A 25,835-nucleotide genomic window follows, 5' to 3' on the forward strand; every position below is an offset into this window, starting at 1 on the left:
TAAAATTTGTTCATGATTGCAGCCATGTATAAACGTAAGTAACCATTCTTACAGTATTCATTACCTTTGTAACTTGTGAGTTCATTACCTTTGTAACTTGTGAGTTCATTACCTTGTACCTAGTTCAGCCATCAAAACTTTGGAGCCCGGTCCCTGGACCCATTGTGTACCTCTGTAATCTGTAAATACCTTTGTAACTTGTAATGATTGTGACTAGACCTACCTGGAGTTCATTACCTTTGTAAATTGTGAGTTCATTACCTTTGTAAATTGTGAGTTCATTGCCTCTGTAGCTTGCTCAGCTATCAAAACTTTGAGGCCCAGTCCCTGGACCCATTATGTACCTCTGTAATCTTTTGACTACCGCCCACAGGATGGGTATGGGGTGCATAATAAACATATTAAACTAACTAACTGTTTCCGGATAGCATAGTGCAAGGTCATTTATTAAACTCAGCTGGCATTTTTTACAGCTGAATTGCATGCCATTCTCTTTCCAATTATCCGTATTTCTTCTATGCTTACTTCAGTGTTTGTAGTTGTCTCAGACTCCTTTAGCACTTCGCAAGCTATTAAAAAATTTGATTCACCTCATCCCCTAGTTCTTCATAGATAATTTTGGTTGTGCTGCATTACTAGCAAAAACAAACAAATCTGGTCATGTTGATGTTCAAGGTAATAAACAAGTAGACTCTGCTATGCGGTTTGGACTCCATGACCTCCCAGTTTCATATAGAGGTATTCCATTCTCGGACTATTTTGCTCTAATCTCACTTTCGCAACAATTGGCAACAACATTCGTGTGATATGACTCATAACAAAATGCATGCTATCAAACCAAGTTTAAGTTTCTGGCCTTCTTCTTGTCATCGATACCAAGGTTGGGAGACGATACTCTCTCGTCTTCGCATTGGGCACACTCGTCTTACTCATGGGTATCTCATGGAGAGGCGCCCAGTTCCACTCTGTGAGAAATGTCTGGTTCAAATTTCAATTTCTCATATTCTATTGAACTGTCCTGTCTATCAACATGCACACAGAATTTTCCTCTGACGTCGTCACCGCTCTAACATCCTTACTTTATCTTCCCTCCTGGCTGACGACCCCATCTTTGACAGCATCTGGTTTCTTACACAAACTCTGATAATCCTTCCTTTAGCACTCACAGCTCTTTTTAACTCTCCTCTGTTATCCTCTCCACCCTTGCTACTCTATGATCCTGCACTACCCCCTGCCCTGCTGCGTTATATGACCCTCGTAGGTTTAGCGCTTATAATAATTCTCCCCTCCTTTATTTGGTTTAAGGGCCACTTCATTATCAGCCCTCTTGTCTGACTCGATACATACATTCAAAATGCCTTCGTGGACAAGCATTCAGCTATTGCTGTCATTTTTCTGTCTCTAGCCCATTCTTTAGGCCTTCAAGGCAGGCTGTCACTTTTCTTCAAAGATTTTTTATTATCATTACTGTTAAGTGGGCGTGCCTGGGTTCTTACCACAATTATCTCGTCATTCTAAAATGTAGATGATTATGTTATAACTTGCGCAGATCCAAACTGATGATTTGAAGCGACCACTCTCCAACCCACTATAGATTGCGCGGCCATCTGGGCTGCTTCACATAGTTCCAGGCTTTCTATCTCTACAACAAGCTTGATAACCCTCCCGAGACGCTCTATTGTCCCACAGTTTATTTTGTATTTATGTGGCTCCCTTATCCCAGTATGTGTTATGCTGAAGTTTCCAGACCTTCTTAACCATCGAATGTCATGGCAATCCAACATCTTCTCCCTAAAAGTCACCTGTCTTACTCGGCTGAACTTACTTAAAACTTTAGCTCACTGTACTTTGGGGGCTGGTAGGTAAACCCCTCCCAGAGTTCGTGCCGCCCCAAGGTAGACCATGGAGACAAAACTACTCTTAAACTCGACGTCATTCATGATCACGGATTATGTTTATGTCTGGGGGTCTTTTGATCTTTCCTTTGCAGGGTCGACACAAAACACATAGCCTTTGTTCATTTTAATGGTCATCACGAGCCTCATATGTACACAATAATAACAAATGTTAGTAAGATAAATCATTTAATAGAATACCTGCCTACCTGTAGTCTACCTGAAGGATGTTCCCAAGTTCAACGCCATCTTGGCCCGGTTCCAGATCAGGTCTTCAAGTGCATGGCCTTATCAATCAGGCAGTTGCACAAAGTCCAGCATATGCACCACAGTTATGAGGAAGTTGGACAACTTCCTCATGAAGACAGGCAGAGGTCTGTTAGTAATCTCCCTCATATATGATGATGGGAAGGTGTTGAAAGGTCGACCCCTATTCGCTGTGGCCCTTTAGCCTATGTGTTTGAAATCTGGAATATCTCTTAATTTGCTTTTCACCTCTCGAGTCTCCATTACGTTTATCCCATATCATGCTCTTGCCTACCTCCTAGGATAGTTCGGATAATTCATGTTTGCTTCTCCCTCCTTTTCATGCCCAAAGTCCAATATATCTACTACAAACTTGCGCTGACTATTCCTTATGCTATGGGGTGTACGCTAACAGTTCCAAATACTCAAATATAGTAGAGTCTACAGCTGTCTTTCCAGATATAATCCAAGTATATTTAATAAGGTCGGTCAGCATTTTCGCTGCTGAAATATATGCAATACTCATTGCTATCATGCACACTGTAACCATGTCCATCTCATTAGTTGTTTCACACTCAAAGTGCGTTACAAGCTATCCAGAAATATGACTCCCCACATTCCATGATGATTCATATACAATCTGGTTGTGTCAGATTTCTAGCATGCAAAAAGTTTTTTTTTTTTTTTGCTTGATTTCTGGAGAAATAAACGTTGAAGGCAACGAACACATAGACCAAACATGTTAAAGTTAAAGACCCTAAAACCTCTGGTAACAGCATTGATCGAGCACGGTTGGATTCTTGGCCATTTTTCCATAAAGGTTAAGGAAACTGCGCTCACGTCTGGGCCACACACGCAGAAAGGCGCTGTAACAGCAGAATTCACTTTCGACATCCTCACCTCCCTGATGCACTTTAACTGACCTCCTCGCCAAAAACCCCAACCTTGACAAAAAAAAAAAAAGATTTTTTTTATTTTGAAAATTAAGCTGTTGCACCAAGTATGCATTATGTTAATTTTGTACCTTCACTTAGCCTCAGCTCCTAACCTCTCCTGTACAATTTTAACCAACTCTGTGCAATATGACCCATAAGAGTTTGGAAGTTGCTTTTGACTATTTAAATAATAATAATAATAATAATAATAATAATAATAATAATAATAATAATAATAATAATAATAATAATAATAATAACAGAATAATAATTAAATGAAAAGGATAAAAGGTCTCATTAATTTAACCAGGTTTATGGGTTTAGCGCTTAGTTATGATAATAATGATAATAATAATTTAACCAGGTAACTTTTGCATCAAGGCAAATCGGATTTGCGAAACCTAGCCTTCTAATTACGTATATTCACAAGAAAGCGCCAAACCCATATGGGTCATGCAGGAAAGGTAATCAAGTTTGATTCCTCGGCATGATGGCGCACCGCCCCTTGAAGAGTCATTTTGTTGAGGTATTAATGCCAATGATATATTTGAGAATGACTGTCGTACTGGTTTTATCTAACCCAAAATATGTATAATTTATTTATGCTAGAAATAGGGAAGCATATAATTGTATATACTGTGACACTCTGTATTTGGATTAGGATTTTTTTCACTCGCTTTCCTCTCCAATATGCATCATATGTGACAACAGAAACAGTTCTCTTCACAGCCGGACATATTTCTGGGGTAAACAGAAAATGGCGCGTCCTCAGTAATTTATTAATTTATTTATTTAATGTCTTTGCAAACAGTACATTGAGATTGTGTATATACAATAGTGGGTTGCAATGCAAAGAGAGCCTCTATTATGCCTTGGCATTATGGTGATAACAAGATTAGTTGTCAGAAATTAACATCAGAATAAAAATAAAGTAATTAGAGGTTATTTAATCACTTGTCGAATTGGTAAGATGGAGAGTAAAGTAGAAAGGAGGTGTGAGTGATAAGAAGCAAACTGTGAGATATTGTCTGGGAACCACAGCTGCATTAATGATAAAACGGAGCTATAAGGGGCTCCGTCTTATTAATGCAGCTGTAAGACAGAGCTACAAGGAGCTTCGAATACCCACGTCCAGTGTTTGAAGTATTAAGCATGACGGCCCTGTTTTGGAAGCTCGTGGTAACTGCCTTGTGCTTCCTGGGTGAGTCAATTTTTATCCTGATTATTGTATTTTGTTTAGCATAATATACCCACGACACTCAGCTAAAACACAGGTACCTATTTTTACTGTTAGGTGGAGTTTGCAGGTGGAGGCTGAGATCGTGTTGAAAACTGGAAGAAAAGCATTGATGGTCCTTCTGAAACTTTAAATCTCTCTCTCTCTCTCTCTCTCTCTCTCTCTCTCTCTCTCTCTCCCCCTCTTTCCTTATAAAATCGGTAACCTTGTATAATATAGTAACGCTTGAGATTTGTGGATAAATGATACACTGAAAAAGTTTATTATTTTTCGATATTTTTTCTGCATAACTCTTAAGAACTGGATTTATGCAAATTCTGGATTTAATTTTGAACAAGATTCACCTAGCAACCTTACCTAATTTAATTTGCTAAACATATCTGAGAATCTGTATAATCCTAGCTAATAGTTAACTGTTTTGCCTTGGTATGGAGAGATTAGCAAGATATTCAGTGAGTTCAAAATGTGGGTAAAATAAGGCGACATTGATGTGGCCTTGTAATTTTTTTTGTACATGATTTTGTCAGCCCGTGTTGTAGAGGATAATTTTCAAAGAAACGTGTTTCCTCAGAGGTCCCCGGTGTGTCTGCTGTCCCCGGACTACGAAACAAATATGGAGTGTGGTTGAGCATGGCTCAGCCTTATGTATATGAACTGGGCCAGCGGTGTGGTGCTGATACTGGGTAAGTCTAAATCTGCACTCTCCGTTATTGGTATTGTAGTTAAGTCTTCGTGCTCGCTTACAGGAGCATTGATCCTGCCCTTTAAAACTCACACCTCGCGTAAAAGTTCTTATCGTGCTTTACTTTCATCAGTCCTACAGAAGGAATATTACAATTTAAGCTCTATCTAATGTATACTGCCATCCCCTAAGAATCCGACCTACAACACTCACCTAACTCCCTAACTGTTGCTAGATGTATAAAGGAAACAGCTGGAGGAAGACTTGGCCATTCGTTTCGCCTTGCCAGCGATTCTAACCCAGTTACCTTCGATTGTGAGCCCATTCTATTCAGCTACTGCCAACTTTATAAACCCATGTATAACTGCTCCGCTTCTATAGTAACCACTCAACTTTCTGGTACCCTATAACACGGACACTGCTACGTGTAGCAGGTATCTTCCACTCTCAAGATTATTGTAGCCTGCGATACATAGTACATTGACAGCTGTGTATACGTGTATATACTGAGTCTAATTTATTCCCCTCAATTGAGATGCACTGATACTGGTGAGAGAGTGTAAAGAAATTTGACCTATCCTCCATTACCTTGGATCGAACCTGATTGCCTCCCATTTTCCCAGAAGCTGCATAACCGCCACAATTTTACCTTGAATTTAATAATAATAATAATAATAATAATAATAATAATAATAATAATAATAATAATAATAATAATAATAATGAATGATGGTGAAAATTTTTCTTTTTCGGGCCACCCTGCCTTGGTGGGAATCGGCCAGTGTGATAATAAATAATAAATAATAAAATAATAATAATAATAATAATAATAATAATAATAATAATAATAATAATATCTTTATTTACTACAGGTACATGTACAAGGTATACAGTACCTTGTACATGTACTTGTACTTTGTACATGTACTTGTACATGTACATGTACTTGTACTTTCTACATAGAAGTATGTCACTGACATCAGTGACATACTACTATATAGACAGTCGCTTGTTATGTTGAGCATTTCGGGTAAATTAGGTCAGTTTTGTCCCAGGATGCAACCCACACCAGTCCACTAACTCCCAGGTGCCCATTTTACTGATGGGTGAACAGGGACAGGGACAGTAGGTGTCATGGAAACACGTCCCTAATGTTTTCCAGCCGTACCGGAGGAGATTCGAACTCCGGACCTCAATGTGTGACCTGAGTAATAGTAATAAAGTTAATCGGTATTTCAGGTGATGTGTAGCCTTAATGACCCTCGTGCAGTAAAAAAGCTTAAAACCCAATAAGCCAACTATGTTACAGATTATGAAATGCAAATATTATGTTACAGATTATAAAATGCAAATATTAGGGTAAATATGAGAACAGTGTAGCTATAGTGCTGCTAATATATGTAATAGGTAGTAATTTCTTTAAAACTTTGAAGTTTTATAAGGAGAGTGAAGCACAAGTTAGGATAAGAAAAAAAGTGAAGTATTTTTTCCCAGAATAATGAACCTTTAACAGGAAGAAGGAAAGGTGGGGTTAAAAGTGGCTACTGTAAAGTGGGAGTTCTTGCAACTGCTGTTTGTAGATGACATGGCGCTTTTGGGATTTTCAGACGAGAATTTGCTCAATTTGGTGGAGGAGTTTGGAAGGGTGTGTAAAAAATGAGAGTGAACATATGAAGAGAAAGAGAGAACCAGGTGATAAAAGTAGACACAGGTATCAGAATAGGAAAAAAAAAACGAATGTCACATTGGAAATGAGGAATATCACATACGTAAATGTATTTAGATACTTAGAGCAGCGTATGTCAGTAAATCAGTCTATAAAAGATAAGGCGAATCACAACATAGAAGAGAAAAAAAATATTAGAAGTTCTGTTGAGGATTCTGTGGAAACAAAGCAGCTTTTATTTATTTATTTATTTATTTATTTATTACAATTTGAGCACACATACAGAGGTACTAAAAAAAATACAGATAAGAGCAGCATGCCAAAGCCACTTATACTATGCATAGCATTACGGGCTATGCAGTGCTTGCCAGTGGATACCTTCCCAAAGATGTTCCATGAGGCTGGTGAGAGGTTCTTGTTCTAAACCATGACTCACGAAATCGTAATGACACGACTGCAAACAAACCATACCACGGGTGGGGGTAGAACCCACGGTCAGAGAGTCCATAAAACTCCAGACCGACTAGCTAGCCACTGAACCAGCTGGCTACAAGATTCGTCCAACTAGCTATATTTATGCACCTATGGTGTATAAATATACCTAGTTGGACGATTCTTGTTGTAGCTAACTGGCCCAGTGGTTAACGCGTCAGTCTGGCGTTTTATGAGTCTCTGATCGCGGGTTCTACCCCCGCCCGTGGTATGTTTTTTTGTTCTAAAGAAATGGACTTTTCCTCCCCTGGGATCGAACCTAATTGCCTCCCAATCTTCAGGCACTGTGTGACCCTTGCGTGTTTAGTGCTTCCCCATAAATATAAAATGCAGTATAGAATCCTTTATCCGAAATTCCAAAATCCGAAAGTCTTTTGGAGTGTTGACATGACGGGCCACAACTTGATCATTCAGTTTGTTGTCAGCAACAATTATTCACTGACTACCGAATGTTTTGTGCTCTGTGGTGTGAAGATGTTGTTGAAAATGTCGACGAGGCCTATGGATAATAGTGAAAAGAAAAAGAGGAAGCATTTATGTTTATCTATATCACAGAAAGTCAAGTTGTTGGAAAAAACTTGAGAGCAGTGTAAGTGTGCAGCGTCTGACTGAGGTGTTTGGAACAACCACTGTCTACCACCTCAAGAAACTGAAGGACAAACTGTTGTTAGGTAAGACACATATGCAACAGTTAGGTATCTTTATTTCGAAACGTTTCGCCTACACAGTAGGCTTCTTCAGTCGAGTACAGAAAAGTTGATAGAAGCAGAAGAGACTTGAAGACGATGTAATCAGTCCATCGCCTCCCAACATCTGCGTTCTACTAGTGACCTACGTCTCACCTCCTGGCGCTATATAAGGCTCCATCGTGTCACTTCAACTCCATATTGTTTCAGACTATGGAACAATGCTCTTCTCCAGACTGAGGGACTGACCACCTCAAAACTTTAAGGGTGATGGACTGATTACATCGTCTTCAAGTCTCTTCTGCTTCTATCAACTTTTCTGTACTCGACTGAAGAAGCCTACTGTGTAGGCGAAACGTTTCGAAATAAAGATACCTAACTGTTGCATATGTGTCTTACCTAACAACCTGTCGGTATTTTATACCATTTTAATGTTGAAGGACAAACTGTTGAAGTTCTGTGTTGAAAGGGATGAACAGAAGTTAATGAAAAATAGAAAAACATTGCATAGAGGGTAAAAATGAATGTATTCCGTGACCTGGTTGGCAATGCTCTCGCTGTGGAAAATTAAATTTACCTGGATGTATCTCATTAGATACATACAAGTAAATGGTAACAAAGATAATTATTATTTATCAAAGTTACAGAGACAAGTAGGAATTTTTAGGACACCTAGGTCGCAAAAATGTCCCCCTTCGATACCTACCATAATCTATCTCTCCACAAGTTGCTCTAGACCTATATTAATTGCAAATGAAATGTACATCACCAGGAATTTTGGTAAAATTTAATATAAATTTGTGGACTGTATATTAAGATTAATAAATGATTACATATACACATTTATATAACAGAAGGAGAATTCATAATCATAACACTCACCAATTAGTCAGGAGATTACTGTGTATCATGTACAGAACCCCCCCTCTAACTAAATTTATGATGATAATACTGGCCAGAATTACAAACATAATTTAGATAGTTTATCTGAGGTTCCTGGAGCTGTCCTGTCCATCTGCTGCTCAAATTATGCAGGACTGCATATCCAACAATTTCGGCTCCTATTTGAGAGGTTTAAGCCCAATATAACCCCTAGAGCGACGAAAATTATACACCTTACATTAACGTGTTTGTACTACATTAAAAAAAAATGGTGACTCTCCTCCTGCTTATCAGTGCAGGTGCAGAGCTTCCCTGTCAATTCAATTCAATTCAATTCAATTCAAGTTTATTCTCTATAAGGGTTACAATGTGAGGTTTACAGGTTTTGGGTATTGTGTGGTTTACATGTTATAAAATACTAATTACAGAGGGGGCCTCTAGGACACCTAGCATGGCTAGGCATTTTGAGTAGACTTAGATTAATTCTTAACATTAAATCCTTACAGATTATGGTATTAAGGCTAAGTGACTACATCATAATTTGTGAGTTTAGCAATGTGAATGCTTTTGTTTTGGCACAATACAAGGTGTCTATATTGGAGTATCATAGGCAAACTTATAACTAGTTAGGATTTATTATTTTAAGATTAAGATTAGTATTTCTGGGTTTATAGTCAGTGGGTGAGTGAGTGTAATTTTGAACCACCAGGTGGTTATCATGTAGTTAGTTGTTGAGGTGGATCAAGGAGAGAAGATGTTTTCTAACTGTAGTTTTGAAAGTGAGTTTTCAGGTACGGTGTTCCAGATTTTAGGGCCTTTGAAATACATTGAATTTTTGTAAAGGTTTAGTCGAACACGGGGAATGTCATAGAGATGTTTGTGTCTGGTGTTATGCCTGTGGATCCTGTCACAACTATCAAGAAAGCGTTTTAGGTCAAGGTTAATATTGGAATTTAAGGTCCTGTACATGTAGATTGCACAGTAGTAAGTGTGGATGTTCTGAACAGGGAGTAAAGTTTAGATCTATGAAGAGTGGGGGGGGGGGGTGTTGCCAGGGATGGGATTTAGTGATTATTCTTACTGCAGCTTTTTCTTGGGTTATTATTGGCTTTAGGTGTGTTGCTGCAGTTGAACCTCAAGCACAGATAGCATAGGTGAGGTATGGATATATAAGTGAATGGTATAGTGTGAGAAGGGCAGTTTGCGGCACGTAGTATCTATCTTGGAGAGGATGCTCACCGTTTTGGATACTTTTTTTGTTATGTGTTGGATATGGGTGCTGAAATTTAGGTTGTTGTCGAGGTATAGGCCAAGGAATTTGCCCTCATTATGTCTGGCAATTAGAGTGTTGTCGATCTTAATGTTAAGTTGCGCAACACCTGCTCTGCTATTTTACATAATGTAGTAGGTTTTGCCAATGTTAAGTGTAAGTTTATTGGCTGTCATCCAAGTCGATATTTTGAGCAGATCCTCGTTAACAATGGTGTTGAGGGTGGCAAGATTAGGGTGGGAGATGACATAAGTCGTGTCGTCAGCAAAGAGAATGTGTTTCAGGTGTTGGGATATGTTTGGAAGATCATTGATGTAAATGAAGAAGAGCAGGGGTCCAAGGACATTTCGCTGCTGAACTCCAGTATCAAGTGGCCGTATAGATGGGGCTGTCTTTAATAGTGACATACCTATTAGAAAGGTAGGATTTAAAATATGCAAGCGCATGGCCTCTTATACCATAGTGGTCAAGTTTGTGGAGTAGGATGCCATGGTCTACTGGAGTTTACCTGGAGTTTACCTGGAGAGAGTTCCGGGGGTCAACGCCCCCGCAGCCCGGTCTGTGACCAGGCCTCCTGGTGGATCAGAGCCTGATCAACCAGGCTGTTGCTGCTGGCTGCACGCAAACCAACGTACGAGCCACAACCCGGCTGGTCAGGAACCGACTTTAGGTGCTTGTCCAGTGTCAGCTTGAAGACTGCCAGGGGTCTGTTGGTAATCCCCCTTATGTATGCTGGGAGGCAGTTGAACAGTCTCGGGCCCCTGACACTTATTGTATGGTCTCTTAACGTGCTAGTGACACCCCTGCTTTTCATTGGAGGGATGATGCATCGTCTGCCAAGTCTTTTGCTTTCGTAACGAGTGATTTTCGTGTGCAAGTTCCGTACTAGTCCCTCTAGGATTTTCCAGGTGTATATAATCATGTATCTCCCGCCTGCATTCCAGGGAATACAGGTTTAGGAACCTCAAGCGCTCCCAGTAATTGAGGTGTTTTATCTCCGTTATGCGCGCCGTGAAGGTTCTCTGTACATTTTCTAGGTCAGCAATTTCACCTGCCTTGAAATGTGCTGTTAGTGTGCAGCAGTATTCCAGCCTAGATAGAACAAGTGACCTGAAGAGTGTCATCATGGGCTTGGCCTCCCTAGTTTTGAAGGTTCTCATTATCCATCCTGTCATTTTTCTAGCAGATGCGATTGATACAATGTTATGGTCCTTGAAGGTGAGATACTCCGACATAATCACTCCCAGGTCTTTGACGTTGGTGTTTCGCTCTATTTTGTGGCCAGAATTTGTTTTGTACTCTGATGAAGATTTAATTTCCTCGTGTTTACCATATCTGAGTAATTGAAATTTCTCATCGTTGAACTTCATATTGTTTTCTGCAGCCCACTGAAAGATTCGGTTGATGTCCGCCTGGAGCCTTGCAGTGTCTGCAATGGAAGACACTGTCATGTAGATTCGGGTGTCATCTGCAAAGGAAGACACGGTGCTGTGGCTGACATCCTTGTCTATGTCGGATATGAGGATGAGGAACAAGATGGGAGCGAGTACTGTGCCTTGTGGAACAGAGCTTTTCACAGTAGCTGCCTCGGACTTTACTCTGTTGACGACTACTCTCTGTGTTCTGTTAGTGAGGAAATTATAGATCCATCGACCGACTTTTCCTGTTATTCCTTTAGCACGCATTTTGTGCGCTATTACGCCATGGTCACACTTGTCGAAGGCTTTTGCAAAGTCTGTATATATTACATCTGCATTCTTTTTGTCTTCTAGTGCATTTAGGACCTTGTCGTAGTGATCCAATAGTTGAGACAGACAGGAGCGACCTGTTCTAAACCCATGTTGCCCTGGGTTATGTAACTGATGGGTTTCTAGATGGGTGGTGATCTTGCTTCTTAGGACCCTGTAGTTCTTTGCTGTTGCTTTACTGCCCCCTTTGTGGAGTGGGGCTATGTCTGTTGTTTTTAGTAACTGTGGGACGACCCCCGTGTCCATGCTCCCTCTCCATAAGATAGAAAAGGCTCGTGGTAGGGGCTTCTTGCAGTTCTTGATGAACACGGAGTTCCATGAGTCTGGCCCTGGGGCAGAGTGCATGGGCATGTCATTTATTGCCTGTTCGAAGTCATTTGGCGTCAGGATAACATCGGATAGGCTTGTGTTAATCAAATTTTGTGGCTCTCTCACAAAAAATTCATTTTGATCTTCGACTCTCAGTCTGGTTAGCGGCTTGCTAAAAACTGAGTCATATTGGGACTTGAGTAGCTCACTCATTTCCTTGCTGTCATCTGTGTAGGACCCATCTTGTTTAAGTAGGGGCCCAATACTGGACGTTGTTCTCGACTTTGATTTGGCATAGGAGAAGAAATACTTTGGGTTTCTTTCGATTTCATTTATGGCTTTTAGTTCTTCCCGTGATTCCTGACTCCTATAAGATTCCTTTAGCTTAAGTTCGATGCTTGCTATTTCTCTGACCAGTGTCTCCCTACGCATTTCAGATATATTGACCTCTTTTAGCCGCTCTGTTATTTTTTTCCGTCGCCTGTAAAGGGAGCGCCTGTCTCTTTCTATTTTACATCTACTCCTCCTTTTTCTTAGAGGAATAAGCCTTGTGCATACATCGAGTGCCACCAAGTTAATCTGTTCTAGGCATAAGTTGGGGTCTGTGTTGCTTAGTATATCTTCCCAGCTTATATCGGTTAGGACTTGGTTTACTTGGTCCCACTTTATGTTTTTGTTATTGAAGTTGAATTTGGTGAATGCTCCCTCGTGACTAGTCTCATTATGTCGGTCTGGGGCTCCACGCATACATGTCTGAACCTCAATTATGTTGTGATCTGAGTATATTGTTTTTGATATGGTGACATTTCTTATCAGATCATCATTGTTAGTGAAGATGAGGTCTTACCTGGAGTTTACCTGGAGAGAGTTTCGGGGGTCAACGCCCCCGCGGCCCGGTCTGTGACCAGGCCTCCTGGTGGATCAGCCCCTGATCAACCAGGCTGTTGCTGCTGGCTGCACGCAAACCAACGTACGAGCCACAGCCCGGCTGATCAGGAACTGACTTTAGGTGCTTGTCCAGTGCCAGCTTGAAGACTGCCAGGGGTCTGTTGGTAATCCCCCTTATGTGTGCTGGGAGGCAGTTGAACAGTCTCGGGCCCCTGACACTTATTGTATGGTCTCTTAACGTGCTAGTGACACCCCTGCTTTTCATTGGGGGGATGGTGCATCGTCTGCCAAGTCTTTTGCTTTCGTAGTGAGTGATTTTCGTGTGCAAGTTCGGTACTAGTCCCTCTAGGATTTTCCAGGTGTATATAATCATGTATCTCTCCCTCCTGCGTTCCAGGGAATACAGGTTTAGAAACCTCAAGCGCTCCCAGTAATTGAGGTGTTTTATCTCCGTTATGCGCGCCGTGAAAGTTCTCTGTACATTTTCTAGGTCGGCAATTTCACCTGCCTTGAAAGGTGCTGTTAGAGTGCAGCAATATTCCAGCCTAGATAGAACAAGTGACCTGAAGAGTGTCATCATGGGCTAGTGTATTCTCCAGTCTAGTAGGCTCTATTATTTGCTGGTTTAAATTGAATTTTGTGCAGAGATTTAAAAGCTCGTGTGAGTGTGAGTTTTCATCAGAGCTGCCTCCTGGTGTTATTACTGCAACAATATTATTTGCTATATTCCTCCATTTTAGGTGCCTTAAGTTGAAATCCCCCAGGAGCAAGATGGGTGCAGGAGCTGGAAGATTTTCCAGACAGTGGTCAATTTTTAACAGCTGTTCCTGGAATTGCTGGGATGTTGCATCCGGAGGCTTGTAGATTATCACAATGACTAGGTTTTGGTTCTCGACCTTTACTGCTAAAACTTCCACTACATCATTTGAGGCATTAAGCAGTTCTGTGCAAACAAGTGACTCTGCAATGTACAGGTAAAATCCCCCCCTTTTTCCTGTTCACTCTGTCACATCTGTATAGGTTGTAACCTGGGATCCATATTTCGTTGTCCAAGTGATCCCTTATGTGGGTCTCAGTGAAAGCCGCGAACATTGCCTTTGCCTCTGCAAGCAGTCCACGGATGAAAGGTATTTTGTTGTTTGTTGCTGGCTTTAGACCCTGTATATTTGCAAAGAAGAATGTCATCGGACTGGTGGTATTGTTGGTACAGGGGGGGGGGATTTTTTTCCGGCATTAGTATCTGTATCTGTTGGTTTGGAGTGGAGGCCATCGACTGTGGTTCCATTCCAGGAATGACTGGATTTGGTGTACGATTTCTGCCATTTCCTGCCAGTTTTTTTTCCTTCCTGGCACTAAAAAACCTCTCCCTCTTGAGTGGCTGTGACTACCCAGGTTTTCCCATGGCCTGGATGTTTTGTATCTTTTTGTCCCCTTTAGATGGTGTGCCTGGCAATTTAAGTTATAGCACAGTCTTTCCTGTACTGAAGAGGTACACAGTTCAGGGTGAAAAAGCTTACAGGAAGGGAGTTTGCATTTTCCTGTTGTCATATGGGCATGGCATTTTCTAGGGTGGTCATAGTTGCACGTCCCATCTGTTTTTCCAGATTTCCCATGCCTGCAGATAACAAGTGCATAGTATGTGCACAGGCTTGGTTTCCGTTTGCCTTGGGTTTCTGTGACTGTATTTCCTGTTGGTGCATGTTTCCCTGTCTTATTCCTGTCCTCCCTAGCACCAACAATGGAGCTCCCACCAGTTGTTTTTGGTAATATATCCTCACTATTGCTAGTGGAGTCCTCTTGTTTGCTATTTCCTGTGGTATTTCTATTTTGCAATATTGGTTTTATCTTATCTTTGACTACACTTGTTTCCCCACTACGGCTCCTGTCCTGTATGAGGTCATTTATATGTATTCCTTCCTGCGTATAATTCCCTACTACCTGGACAAAATCTCCAGCTTCACCATTACTGTCTCCCAGGACAGCACCTCCAGCTTCACCATTACTGTCTCCCAGGACAGCACCTCCAGCTTCACCATTACTGTCTCCCAGGACAGCACCTCCAGCTTCACCATTACTGTCTCCCAGGACAGCACTATCAGCCCCACATTTACTGACTACCAGGACTTCACCTCCAGCCTTACAGTTTCTGACTACATGGCCAGTATCAAGGGCAGTACCATTCAGCCCAGACTTTTTATGTTCCCATCTGTTGTAGAAAGCTTTCAGGTTGTCTATGAAAGCAGCTTTGATGTTGTCCTCTTTTAATACCCTTGCGATTTTAGTCCACAGATTTATCTCATTTGGCATACCCAAAAACACTTCCCTGTTTTAATACTGCTTGTAGCTAGTTCTTGGATATCTGCACAAGAGGCGTGACACCAATTTCCACAAAAATGACAATTTATCCATGTGGAAGCCCGTTTGTTTGATTGACCACAGACTACACAGAGCTTCATAATGATTTGAATGGTTGATTTACTGTAATTCCACTAGCAACCTCTTGAATATTTTATTAATAACCTCCTTAAATGAAGCTCTAGCTATTTGTATTTCTATTTCTAACTGTACTTGTATATTGGACAGCCTACCGTGCACGTTCCTGATTTATATTTATTGTTTGTGTTTATAAGGGCGCCTACAACCCCATCCATTTACAGTCTGCTTTATTGTCCAACGAATCCGTTTGAAACCAGTCAAGGGTTCGGACCATCAAGGTCAATAAAAATTCCTAGTGGATATTCCTCATTTTCCAATGCTGTGTAAAGCAGGTCTAGCATTTTTATAATTGCATCATTAGTGCTTTTATTTTTCCTGAATCCAAATTGGCAGGGGTTGAGTATGTTTTGTGACATTATAAATGAATATAGTCTCCTGTGCACGAGTTTCTCGAAGATTTTGGATAGCAATGGTAAGTTTGATATTTGCCTATAGTTGTTTACGTCTGTAGGGTCACCACCTTTATGTATTATTGTAACCCTTGCTGTCTTGAGTAGTGTCGGGAAAGTGCTAGTTTCTAGTGACCTGTTAAAAAGTAATATAATAGCATGCGAAAGGACATGGGCCGCTCGCTTGTACAATAATGGTGGGACGTGAGACAGATTCCCCGAGTTATTTTTAAGTAACTTTATGATCGCGGTGACTTCCGTGGGCTCAGTTGGTACAAGATAGAAGGAATTTGGGAAATTCCCATCTAGGTAGCCCCCGGCACGGGCATTGGTACATGGGATTTTACTGGTGAGATTAGATCCTATGTTTGAGAAGTCGTTTATCTTGTTAGCTGTATCAGTGGGATGCAGTGGTGTTTCATGAGGTTTAGTTAGAACAATATTCTTGTTTTTTTCAGTTTGTGGGTCCGCAGAATCTGGGAAAGTGTTTTCCAGGTCTTTTTTATATCTCATCTTGTGTCAGTGAATCTGCTGGAGTAGTACAGTTGTTTGGCTTCCTTTATTAATTTGGTGAGAACTGTTGAATATTGTTTAAGAATATCTTTGTGTATTAAGCCCTGTCTATATTTATTTATTTATTTATTTATTTATTTATAATTTGAGCACACTTACAGAGGTACAAAAAAAATACAGATAAGAGCAGCATGCCAAAGCCACTTATACTATGCATAGCATTACGGGCTGGCTTAAAATTAACTTAAGATTAACTAAGCAATGATGAAATCAGTGAAAAACATTAATGTAAACTGATTACTATAAAGCACAAGTGAGTATTACAAAGACTGGTCATATGGTTGCATGCATTGTTATAAATTCAGTAGAATGGAGTATTCTGTTAGGTAGTGTATTTAAAAAATAATAAAGTTAGATTGGGTTTTAGGTTTAACATTTATGTGATATAATTGTGAGAAACATTTAAGATATACAATTTATAAGGTTCAGTTATTCAGTATTTATTTGGTTTTGGGTGAGTAAGTGATCTTTGAGAAGAGACTTGAATTTATAAACAGGTAGTGTTTCTTTTATATTTACAGGTAATGAATTCCAGATTTTAGGGCCTTTTATGTGCATTGAGTTTTTGCATAGCGTGAGATGGACACGAGGAATATCAAAGAGTGATCTGTGCCTTGTGTTATGGTCATGTGTTCTGTTGAGGTTGGCAAGGAGATGTTTGAGGGGAGGGTTAATATCAGAGTTGAGTGTTCTATGTATGTAATAGGTGCAGTAATAAGTATGGATGTTTTGTATGGTGAGTAGGTTGAGTGTATTGAATATTGGTGGAGTGTGCTGCCTGTAGTGAGAATTTGTTATCATTCTAACTGCAGCCTTTTGTTGGGTAATTAGTGGTCTGAGATGGTTACTTGTTGTTGAGCCCCATGCACAAATTCCATAGGTGAGATAGGGGTAAATAAGAGAGTGATATAGGGCCAGGAGGGCTGACTGTGGAACATAGTACCGTATCTTCGATAGTATGCCTACAGTCTTGGAAATTTTCTTAGAAATTTGTTGTATATGTGTATGAAATTTGAGTGTATTATCAAGGTGGATTCCTAAGAATTTTCCCTCTGTTAGCTTTGTGATAGGTGATCCGTTTATCATTATGTTAAGAGGGACATCTGTAGCTCTGTTACCAAACTGAATGAAGTAGGTTTTGTCAATGTTTAGTGTAAGTTTGTTAGTACTCATCCAGGTAGATATTTTCTGTAATTCGGTATTTACAGTATTGGCTAGCGTGACTGGGCTCGGGTGGGAGAAGACGTATGTTGTGTCATCAGCAAATAGTGTGGGTTTGAGTAATTGAGAAGCATTTGGTAGGTCATTTATGTATAGGAGAAAGAGAAGAGGGCCAAGGACACTTCCCTGTGGGACACCAACTGTAATTGGTTGTGCAGAAGAGTTTGCCCCATTTGCGTACACATATTGGCTTCTGTTGCTGAGGTATGACTTGAGGTAGTTGAGGGAGTGCCCTCTTATACCATAGTGTGACAATTTTACGTGGAGCAAGTCATGGTCAACTGTATCAAAAGCATTACGTAAGTCAATGAAGATCCCCAGTGGGACTTCTTTTTTCTCTATTGCAGTGTATATATGTTCTAGCATGTGTATAATAGCATCATTAGTATTTTTATTAGGCCTGAATCCAAATTGGCAGGGGTTGAGTATGTTTTGGGAGATAAGGTAGGAGTAGATTCGTTTATGAATTAATTTTTCGAAGATTTTTGAGAGAGGGTGTAAGTTGGATATTGGCCTATAGTTATTCAACTCTGTTTGGTCTCCTCCTTTGTGGATCGGGGTGACCCTTGCTATTTTGAGTACTGTAGGGAAGGTGGAGGATTCAATGGATTTGTTAAAGAGTGTTGCAATGATTGGTGATAGCACTTGTGACACTTTTTTGTATATAAAGGGTGGTAAGGTATTTAAATCTCCTGCCTTGTTTTTTAGTGCGTTGATAATAAGGGAGACTTCGTATGGGTTAGTCGGAGCTAGGAACAGTGTGTTCGGGTAGTTGCCGGTGAGGTAGTCATTTGGTGGGGTATCTGAGCTTGGGATTTTATTGGCAAGGTTTTGTCCTATAGTGGAGAAGAAATCATTGAGTCTGTTTGCTGTTTCTGTTGGTGGGAGTTGGGGTTCATCTGATTTTGCTAATTTTATTTCGCTATTTCGTGATATCTTTTTTGTTCCCAGAATTTCTGATAGGGTTTTCCAGGTCTTTTTTATATCACCTCGTAAGTTGGATAATCTGTTCTCATAATACAATTTTTTTGCCCTTCTTATCAGGCTGGTTAGGATTGACGAGTAACGTTTTGTTTAGTCTCTGGTTATGTGACCCATTCTGTACTGTTTTTCATATTGGTGTTTTGTATTTATGGATTTGAGAATGCTGGGTGTTAGCCAGGGACTGTTCAGTCTCTTAGCTGTCATCTGCTTAGTTTTTTTAGGGCAGTGCTTGTTATAGAGGTATTGAGTCTTTTTTAGAAAATTATTAATACATTCGTCAATATCTGTATTGATTTCTAGCTCAGTGTGCCAGTCAATGTTTGCTACTGCTGTTGTGAAGTTATTAATGGCTGCCTCATTGTGAAGTCTGAAGGTGACTTTAGTAGTGTCTTGGGGTAATTTACCAAGAGTTGTTATGAGGAAAGTAGGGTAGTGGTCTGTGGTATTATCTGTAATTATGCCTGATTTTAAAGGGGATATGGTGTTGGTCCAGATGTGGTCAAGTAGGGAAACACTAGTCTCTGTAACTCTTGTAGGTTTTGTTACTGTTGGTAGCAACATACAGTTACTCATTGTGTTTGTGAATTCAGTAACGTGTGGGTCCTGGTCTTGCAGGAGATTTATATTGAAGTCACCTGAGAGTAGTAAGTGATCTTTGTTCATGCGTGCATCAGTTATCATACTTCCTAGGTTTTGACTAAATTGGCTAATGTTTGACTGTGGAACTCTGTAGATGTTTATCAATGTGAGAGGTTTTTGTAGGTATTTGGATTTGAATTTGGCTATTATATATTCCCCATGTTCATCTCTTGTGCAAGTATTAGTGATACATTCTAGTTGGTCTGAGTAGTATATGGCTGTGCCACCCCCTTGCTGGTCTGGCCTACAGTTATGTATGGCTGTGTAACCAGGAATGGCATAGACATCTGTACTATCAGGCTTTAGCCAGGTTTCAGTTAGTGTAATGATGGACATATTGGCATGTAAGGAATTTAGTAATGCTATGAGGTCATCGTAATGCTTGCTTAAAGATCTGATATTGTAGTTAAAGATAGTTATATTGTTGTTGGCACTGAGAAGTGCCTTTGATTGTTCTGCAGTGTAGTAATTACAGTAACTGTTTGATTCATTTAAGTCATTAAATAAGAGGTTGGTATCTGGATCAATGCTTGTAATCATAAGATTTGTAGTGAATCTATAGTTAGAATTAAGTATAAAACAAAGTAAATAGTCTTAAGCTAAAAAATAGCACCTGAATTATTTAACAAATGTAAAATAATGAGCTAAGGTAGTTTTTTTTTTTTTTTTTTTAAGCTAAAATAAAGGAGACAATATAAAAGGGACTAGTACAAATAAAGTGATGATCAAATAATGGAGCTTGGGAATATGATAGTAGGTAGTACTATAAAATAAATGAGCTTTGGAATATAATGGCAAAATTGTGAACTTGTTCTACTTTAGCACCTGAGAATAGCACCTTGATTATTTTAACAATTGTGAATGTATAAGCTAGGGTAGTTATATAAAGCTAAAATAAAGGAGAAAATATATAAGGGACTAAAATTAAGTAATGGTAAACAAAGTTAAATGGACAGATGGTCACTATGAAATAATATTGGTTTAGGAGTAAGATCTGATTTGTAATATTAGATAAATTGAGCAGTTTATTGCACAATAAAAGTAAAAAAAAATGAGGTAGTTGGTACTAGCTAGCAAAAGATAGTTTTGGTACTTGCAAAAAAGTAATTGGAATATACACTAATTGCATACACAATGTAAAGTGACTAAAAAAACAAGTAGTGATAAACAAAATTAAATGGACAGGTAAGAAAAAATTAATATTATTAATTTGGAGTAAGATTTGACTTTTAATTTAAAATTATGAGCAATTAATAGCAGTAAGAAAGTTATAGAGTATTGGAGGTAGTTGGCATTAGCTAGTGATGAAAAATAATAAAAATAATAATGCACAATATAATAGTAACGTACACTATATGCACCACACGTATATATGTATTAATTAAGGGCACTTATCTAATCTGTTACAGAAATGTCAGCTTTTCTAAGGAAGGTAGAGAAATCATGTTCGTTTGAGATGGTATATTGTTGTCCTGTTGATGTTTTCCTTACTAGTATTTTCCCATCTCGCGTGAAACACTGATGTATTTTGTTTTCCTGTTTAAGTTTTCTCAGCCTGAACAGAAGGTTTTGACGTTTTTTTGTTAGACACTCATTTATGTACACTCCATTTTTCATTGTAATTGCTGATTTAATTAGGTCCTTTCTTTTATCGTATGAATGAAGTCGGATCATTATACTGTGTTTACTTCCTGGTTTTCCTAACAAACGTGTTTCTTTGATTTCATTGTTTTGCACGATGACTTGTACGTGGTCCTGTATTATCCTGACAGCAGTTTCTTTGCACTGAGCTTGTGTTATGTCACTAGGAATGTGTGGACTGTTTATTATAACTGCATCAGACAACTTATCTTGTTCAGTTTTGTCGTCTTGGAAATCAAGGTATTCATTTAGTCGAGTGTGCATGTTCTGATTCCAGTCCTTGATTGCTTCTTCAACCTTCATATTTATTGTTGTTATTTGCTCAGTGTGACTGGCTATAGCTGCTTTTAGAGTATTTTCTGTGTCAACACTTCCCGATGTAATCTTCTCTTCAAGGTTTAGGATCTTATTCTCGAGGTTGGTTATCTTGGAATCTCGTCGCTCGAGTGCTGCTTTGATATCTTTGATTTCATTTTCTAGAGCAACGATGTAGTCCTTGATATTGTCAGGAATAATCGTACCTGAGTTATCATGGATGAATCCTTTGAAGGGAGTGGAGTTGGAGGGGGAGTCAGCCATGTTTGTTGTTGTTGTTGTTGTTCCCTGGGTGGCGTCGGTGAGGGGGGTTGATGATACACTGGCGTCCTGCTGGGTAGACAAGTTGAGTTCTAGGGTCCTTGCTGTTATTCTTTTATTACTGGTGTTGTGTCTTCTGCGATATCCTTTCATAGTATCACTGAAGTAGATACTGTGTAGCAATGGAGGAGAAGGCTTGTTTTCTCGGAGCTTGGGTTAAGTGGTTGTCTGGCAGTGGAGGCAGTGTTTGGGTTAGCAGGGCTGTCTTCCTTAGATCTTCTAATTTTGTCAAGATTTGGGTTACATTCTTAGTATTCTTGGGTCATGTTGTGGTCTACGTGGGTTCATGTAGTTGAACTTTCACTTAGGCCATCACAAGTTTTGATGGGCGATGTTTTTTTGAGAAAGAAGAGCTGGTAGGATACCGTTGCTGCTGCTGCCGCTGTCTATGTAATTGCTTTTCATATTGGTGTTGCTTATCAATGGATTTCAGAATGCTGCTGGTTAGCCATGAGCAACCAAGCCGTTTATTCGTGATCTGTTTCGTTTTTATAGGACAATGTTTGTTGTATAGTCTAAGTATTTTGTTAAGAAAAATGTCTGTCCAATCGTCAATACCATTTGCCTTGGAGAATTCTGTAGGCCAGTCATCAGTCTCTAGGTCTGCTGTGAAATTCCTTATTGAGGCCTCATCATGGAGTCTAAATGAAACTTTGTTGTATTCGAGTGGTGGTTTACTAATGTTTGTTAAGAGGAAGGTTGGGTAGTGGTCTGTAGTGCTGTCTGTGATTATCCCTGATTTAAGGGAGGATAGTATATTGGTCCACATGTGGTCTTTTATGGTTGCACTTGTCTCAGTCAGCCTGGTTGGTTTAGTTTTTGTTGGTATGAGAAGTGTGTTGTTCATATTGTTGATGAAATCAGTTACAGTCTGATAATCTGGTAGACCAAGGTTGATATTGAAGTCTCCAGCTAAGAGAAGGTGGTGCTTGTTCATTTGTCTGTAATTAGTGACTTTAGATTCTCACTGAAGTTTGGGATGTTTGTGTGGGGTATCCGGTATATGGCACCAATTGTTATAGGCGTCTTGAGGTTTTTTATAGTAAAATTAGCAAAAGTGTATTCCCCATATTCATCATTAAAGCAATTAGTGCTATTACAAGATAGTTGGTTAGAGTAATAGATTGCAGTACCACCCCCAACTTGGTATGGTCTGCAGTTGTGGATTGCTGTGTATCCTGGTAGTGGGTAGATATCAATTGTGTCCTGCTTAAGCCAGGTCTCAGTAAGAATAATGCAGGAGAAGGGTGTCTTTAGTGACTCAAGGAGTGCCAGGAGGTCATCATAGTGTTTGCTTAAGGACCTGATGTCAGTTCACTTCTTCAAAATACACTTTTAATCAGGTTTATTTACACAGCACAACTTTGGGAAATCATTTTTCACACTGTGGCCAGGCGGAGAGCATGCCTAAACAACTCAAATTGCTTATTTGGCAATGGTGGAGGACCTGGGTACATATAGGATCTGGCATCCACACAGCGACATATTACACATGATTTAATCACCCTTTTTACACTTTGTCGTCCTTGTGGAATCCATAAAGTTTCCCTAATACAATTTAAGGTATCTTGTACCCCACCATGCATTACATTTTTATGGGCATTTAAAACAATTAAATTTGTTAGATGATGAGTTTTGGGCAGCAAGATAGAGTGTTTAGCATAATCACCCAATTCAGCATTTTGTAACCTACCTCTGCACCTAATTACATTGTTCTCTAAATACAGCCTCAATTTCTCTATTATGGAACCTTTCACAATTTTTCTTTCCATCATTAATTTAATCTCATTTCCGTAGATTTCTTCCTGTACCATCTTTATCCAATATTTAAGAGGATGTGAAAACTTATATGAGATATTCATCTTGTTTAGAAATTTAAACACCAACTTAGTTACATTGATTAGTTTGGGTAAAGAAGAATACCTATTTATATCAATGACTAAGGAATGACAAACTATTGGAGCGGTGGTCACAGTAATTTCAACAGGAGCAATATACGCCTTTTGTACAGGCCAATTAGCTTTATTTACCAACCAGCTCGGTCCTTTAAACCATGATACAGCATTTACAAATTTAGCATAAGGTAAACCTCGAGACAAGAAATCAGCTGGATTCTCCTCACCAGGTATATGATTAAATGTTAACATATGCTGACCCAAACTATTATACTTCTCTTGCACCTGATTAATTTCAGCAACTCTGTTTTGTATGTACACAATTTTACTGTTTCCATTACGAATCCATTGTAAGGATACCTCATTATCAGACCAAATTACAGTGTCACTAATATTTATCTCCTGTAACTTATTTCTTATATAATTAGCTAATTTGACACCTACATAAATGGCTGTTAATTCCAACTGAGGCAAGGTACATGATTTAATTGGAGACACTTTAGCCTTAGACATAAGAGAAATAACACTTTTACACTGAAGGTAAGCAACTGCTCCATACGCCAATTTTGAAGCATCACAAAAAATGTGGAGTATATTTTTCCCATTTGGATTGGCCACCTGGCGTGGGAACTCCAACATTGGAATTTTTCATAATCACCAATTAATTCATCCCACCTGTTAATGAATTCCTCAGGTAGAGTTTCATCCCAAGCACATTTAAGCTTCCATGCTTCTTGTATTAATAATTTCCCTCTTATGGTAAGGGGTGACACTAAGCCTAGTGGATCAAAATGTTTGGAAACTTCAGCAAGCAAAACTCTTTTAGTTAATTTATTGGGCATACTGTAATTATTAGTTTTTAACATTAACAAATCTCTCTCAGTATCCCAAGTTAATCCCAATACATTACTACATTTTGGTACTTCATCTCCAGGGTAATCTTTACTTATTTTGTCCTTTAATTTGGATGAATTACTATTCCATTCCCTCAGAGGCATATTTGCACTTTGCATTATTTTATTAGCCTCTCCATAAGTCATTAACAGTTCCTCTTCAGTTGACGTCACACCCAGGAAATTGTCCAAATAAAATTGTTTGCTCATTACTTTACTCAATGGACTTCCCATATGTTGAAGGTGTGCATTTATCGTCGCTTGAAGCAGGAACGGACTGGATGTAGCACCAAATAATACACTCCTAAAGCAAAAGGTTTTCAGAGGGCTAAGTGGGTCACTAGGATTCTCAGGCCATAAGAAGCGGGTACAATCCTGGTCAACCTCTCGTAAACCCACTCTTAGGAAAGCTTTACTTATGTCAGCTGTAAAGGCATAATTGTTCACCCTGAAATTTAATAAAATATCTCCTAATTTTTCCGTCAACGACGGACCTGTCATCAAAGAGTCATTTAAACTAGGTACATTTTTGTTACTCCTGGCAGTACAATTAAACACAATCCTCAGAGGAGTGGTCTTAGAATCCTTCTTCACTCCGTGATGTGGCAAATAGTGACAAAAAATTTTGGCTTGCTCAGGAGGTACCTCTTCTATAAATTTATTAATTAATTGTTCAGTAATTATATCATTATAGGCAGTCAACAATTCTGTTGTCTTACTCAGTTCGCGGAACTGAGCCTTTAATTGTCCATATGCCATTCTGTAATTAGTGGGCAATTCTGGATGGTTCAGTCTCCACGGAAGTCGTACCCAGTATTGTCCAGATTCAAATTTTACATCTCTCAGGTACTGTTCCTGAGTAAAAAAATCGTCTGGACTTTCTTCATTTACATTTATTCCAATGCTGTCTAATTCCCACAATTTATGCACTGGCTCAACACCATCCTCTATGGAAGAATTATATTTGGGCACGACTTCATGAGTAAGACACACAGTGACAGTATTTATAGTTTCCTCTAGTCATGAATTATTATTACGAGGAATCCTACCATACATTACATGGCCTCCTGCAGTCTTGAAAAGGGTGACACCACATTTCTTTACCATACCCTTTACAAAGGAGGCATAATAGTCACTACCTATCAAAATATTTATTGGGCCTACAGAATCATCACTTACACCGGAAGGTGCTAAATTTACATTATGTGAAAGTTTTTCTGTAGCTTTACTAAGCCCTACTGTAGATATTTTTTCTGGAAGTCTATCCACAATTACTGCATTAACACGTTTTCCTCATTGCCCAACCTGACAGTTACATAAACAGTGTCATACAATTGAGCCCTTTTATCTGAGAGAAAACCAGATAATTTTAGAGTTGAAGGATCTCCCATCTGTACTTTCATACCATCAAGACATTTACGTATTATGAAAGTACGCTGTGATCCCGGTCTAATAATGCAGTTACATTTTTTGATTTATGCCTTTTATCATCAATTTTTACCTGTAGCACAGGTAAGGCTATTTCAGCAAAA

At 39.3% G+C, this 25,835-nt stretch overlaps 1 protein-coding gene and 1 long non-coding RNA gene across 2 annotated transcripts in view; both read left to right on the plus strand.

Annotated features, from left to right (window-relative positions):
- The window catches only part of LOC128690189 (uncharacterized), a 266,589-nt gene that overhangs the window by 12,960 nt on the left and 227,794 nt on the right, over positions 1–25,835 (plus strand). The window lies entirely within an intron of this gene.
- The window catches only part of LOC128701087 (uncharacterized), a gene marked incomplete at its 3' end in the record, with an annotated part of 126,078 nt that continues 104,365 nt past the window's right edge, over positions 4,123–25,835 (plus strand). The window contains 2 exon segments of the mRNA XM_070090444.1: positions 4,123–4,277; positions 4,885–4,996. Coding sequence (XP_069946545.1) covers positions 4,229–4,277; positions 4,885–4,996 — 161 coding nt within the window.

This window comes from Cherax quadricarinatus, chromosome 32 (assembly GCF_038502225.1).
Source record: "Cherax quadricarinatus isolate ZL_2023a chromosome 32, ASM3850222v1, whole genome shotgun sequence".
In the NCBI taxonomy this organism is placed as follows: domain Eukaryota; kingdom Metazoa; phylum Arthropoda; class Malacostraca; order Decapoda; family Parastacidae; genus Cherax; species Cherax quadricarinatus.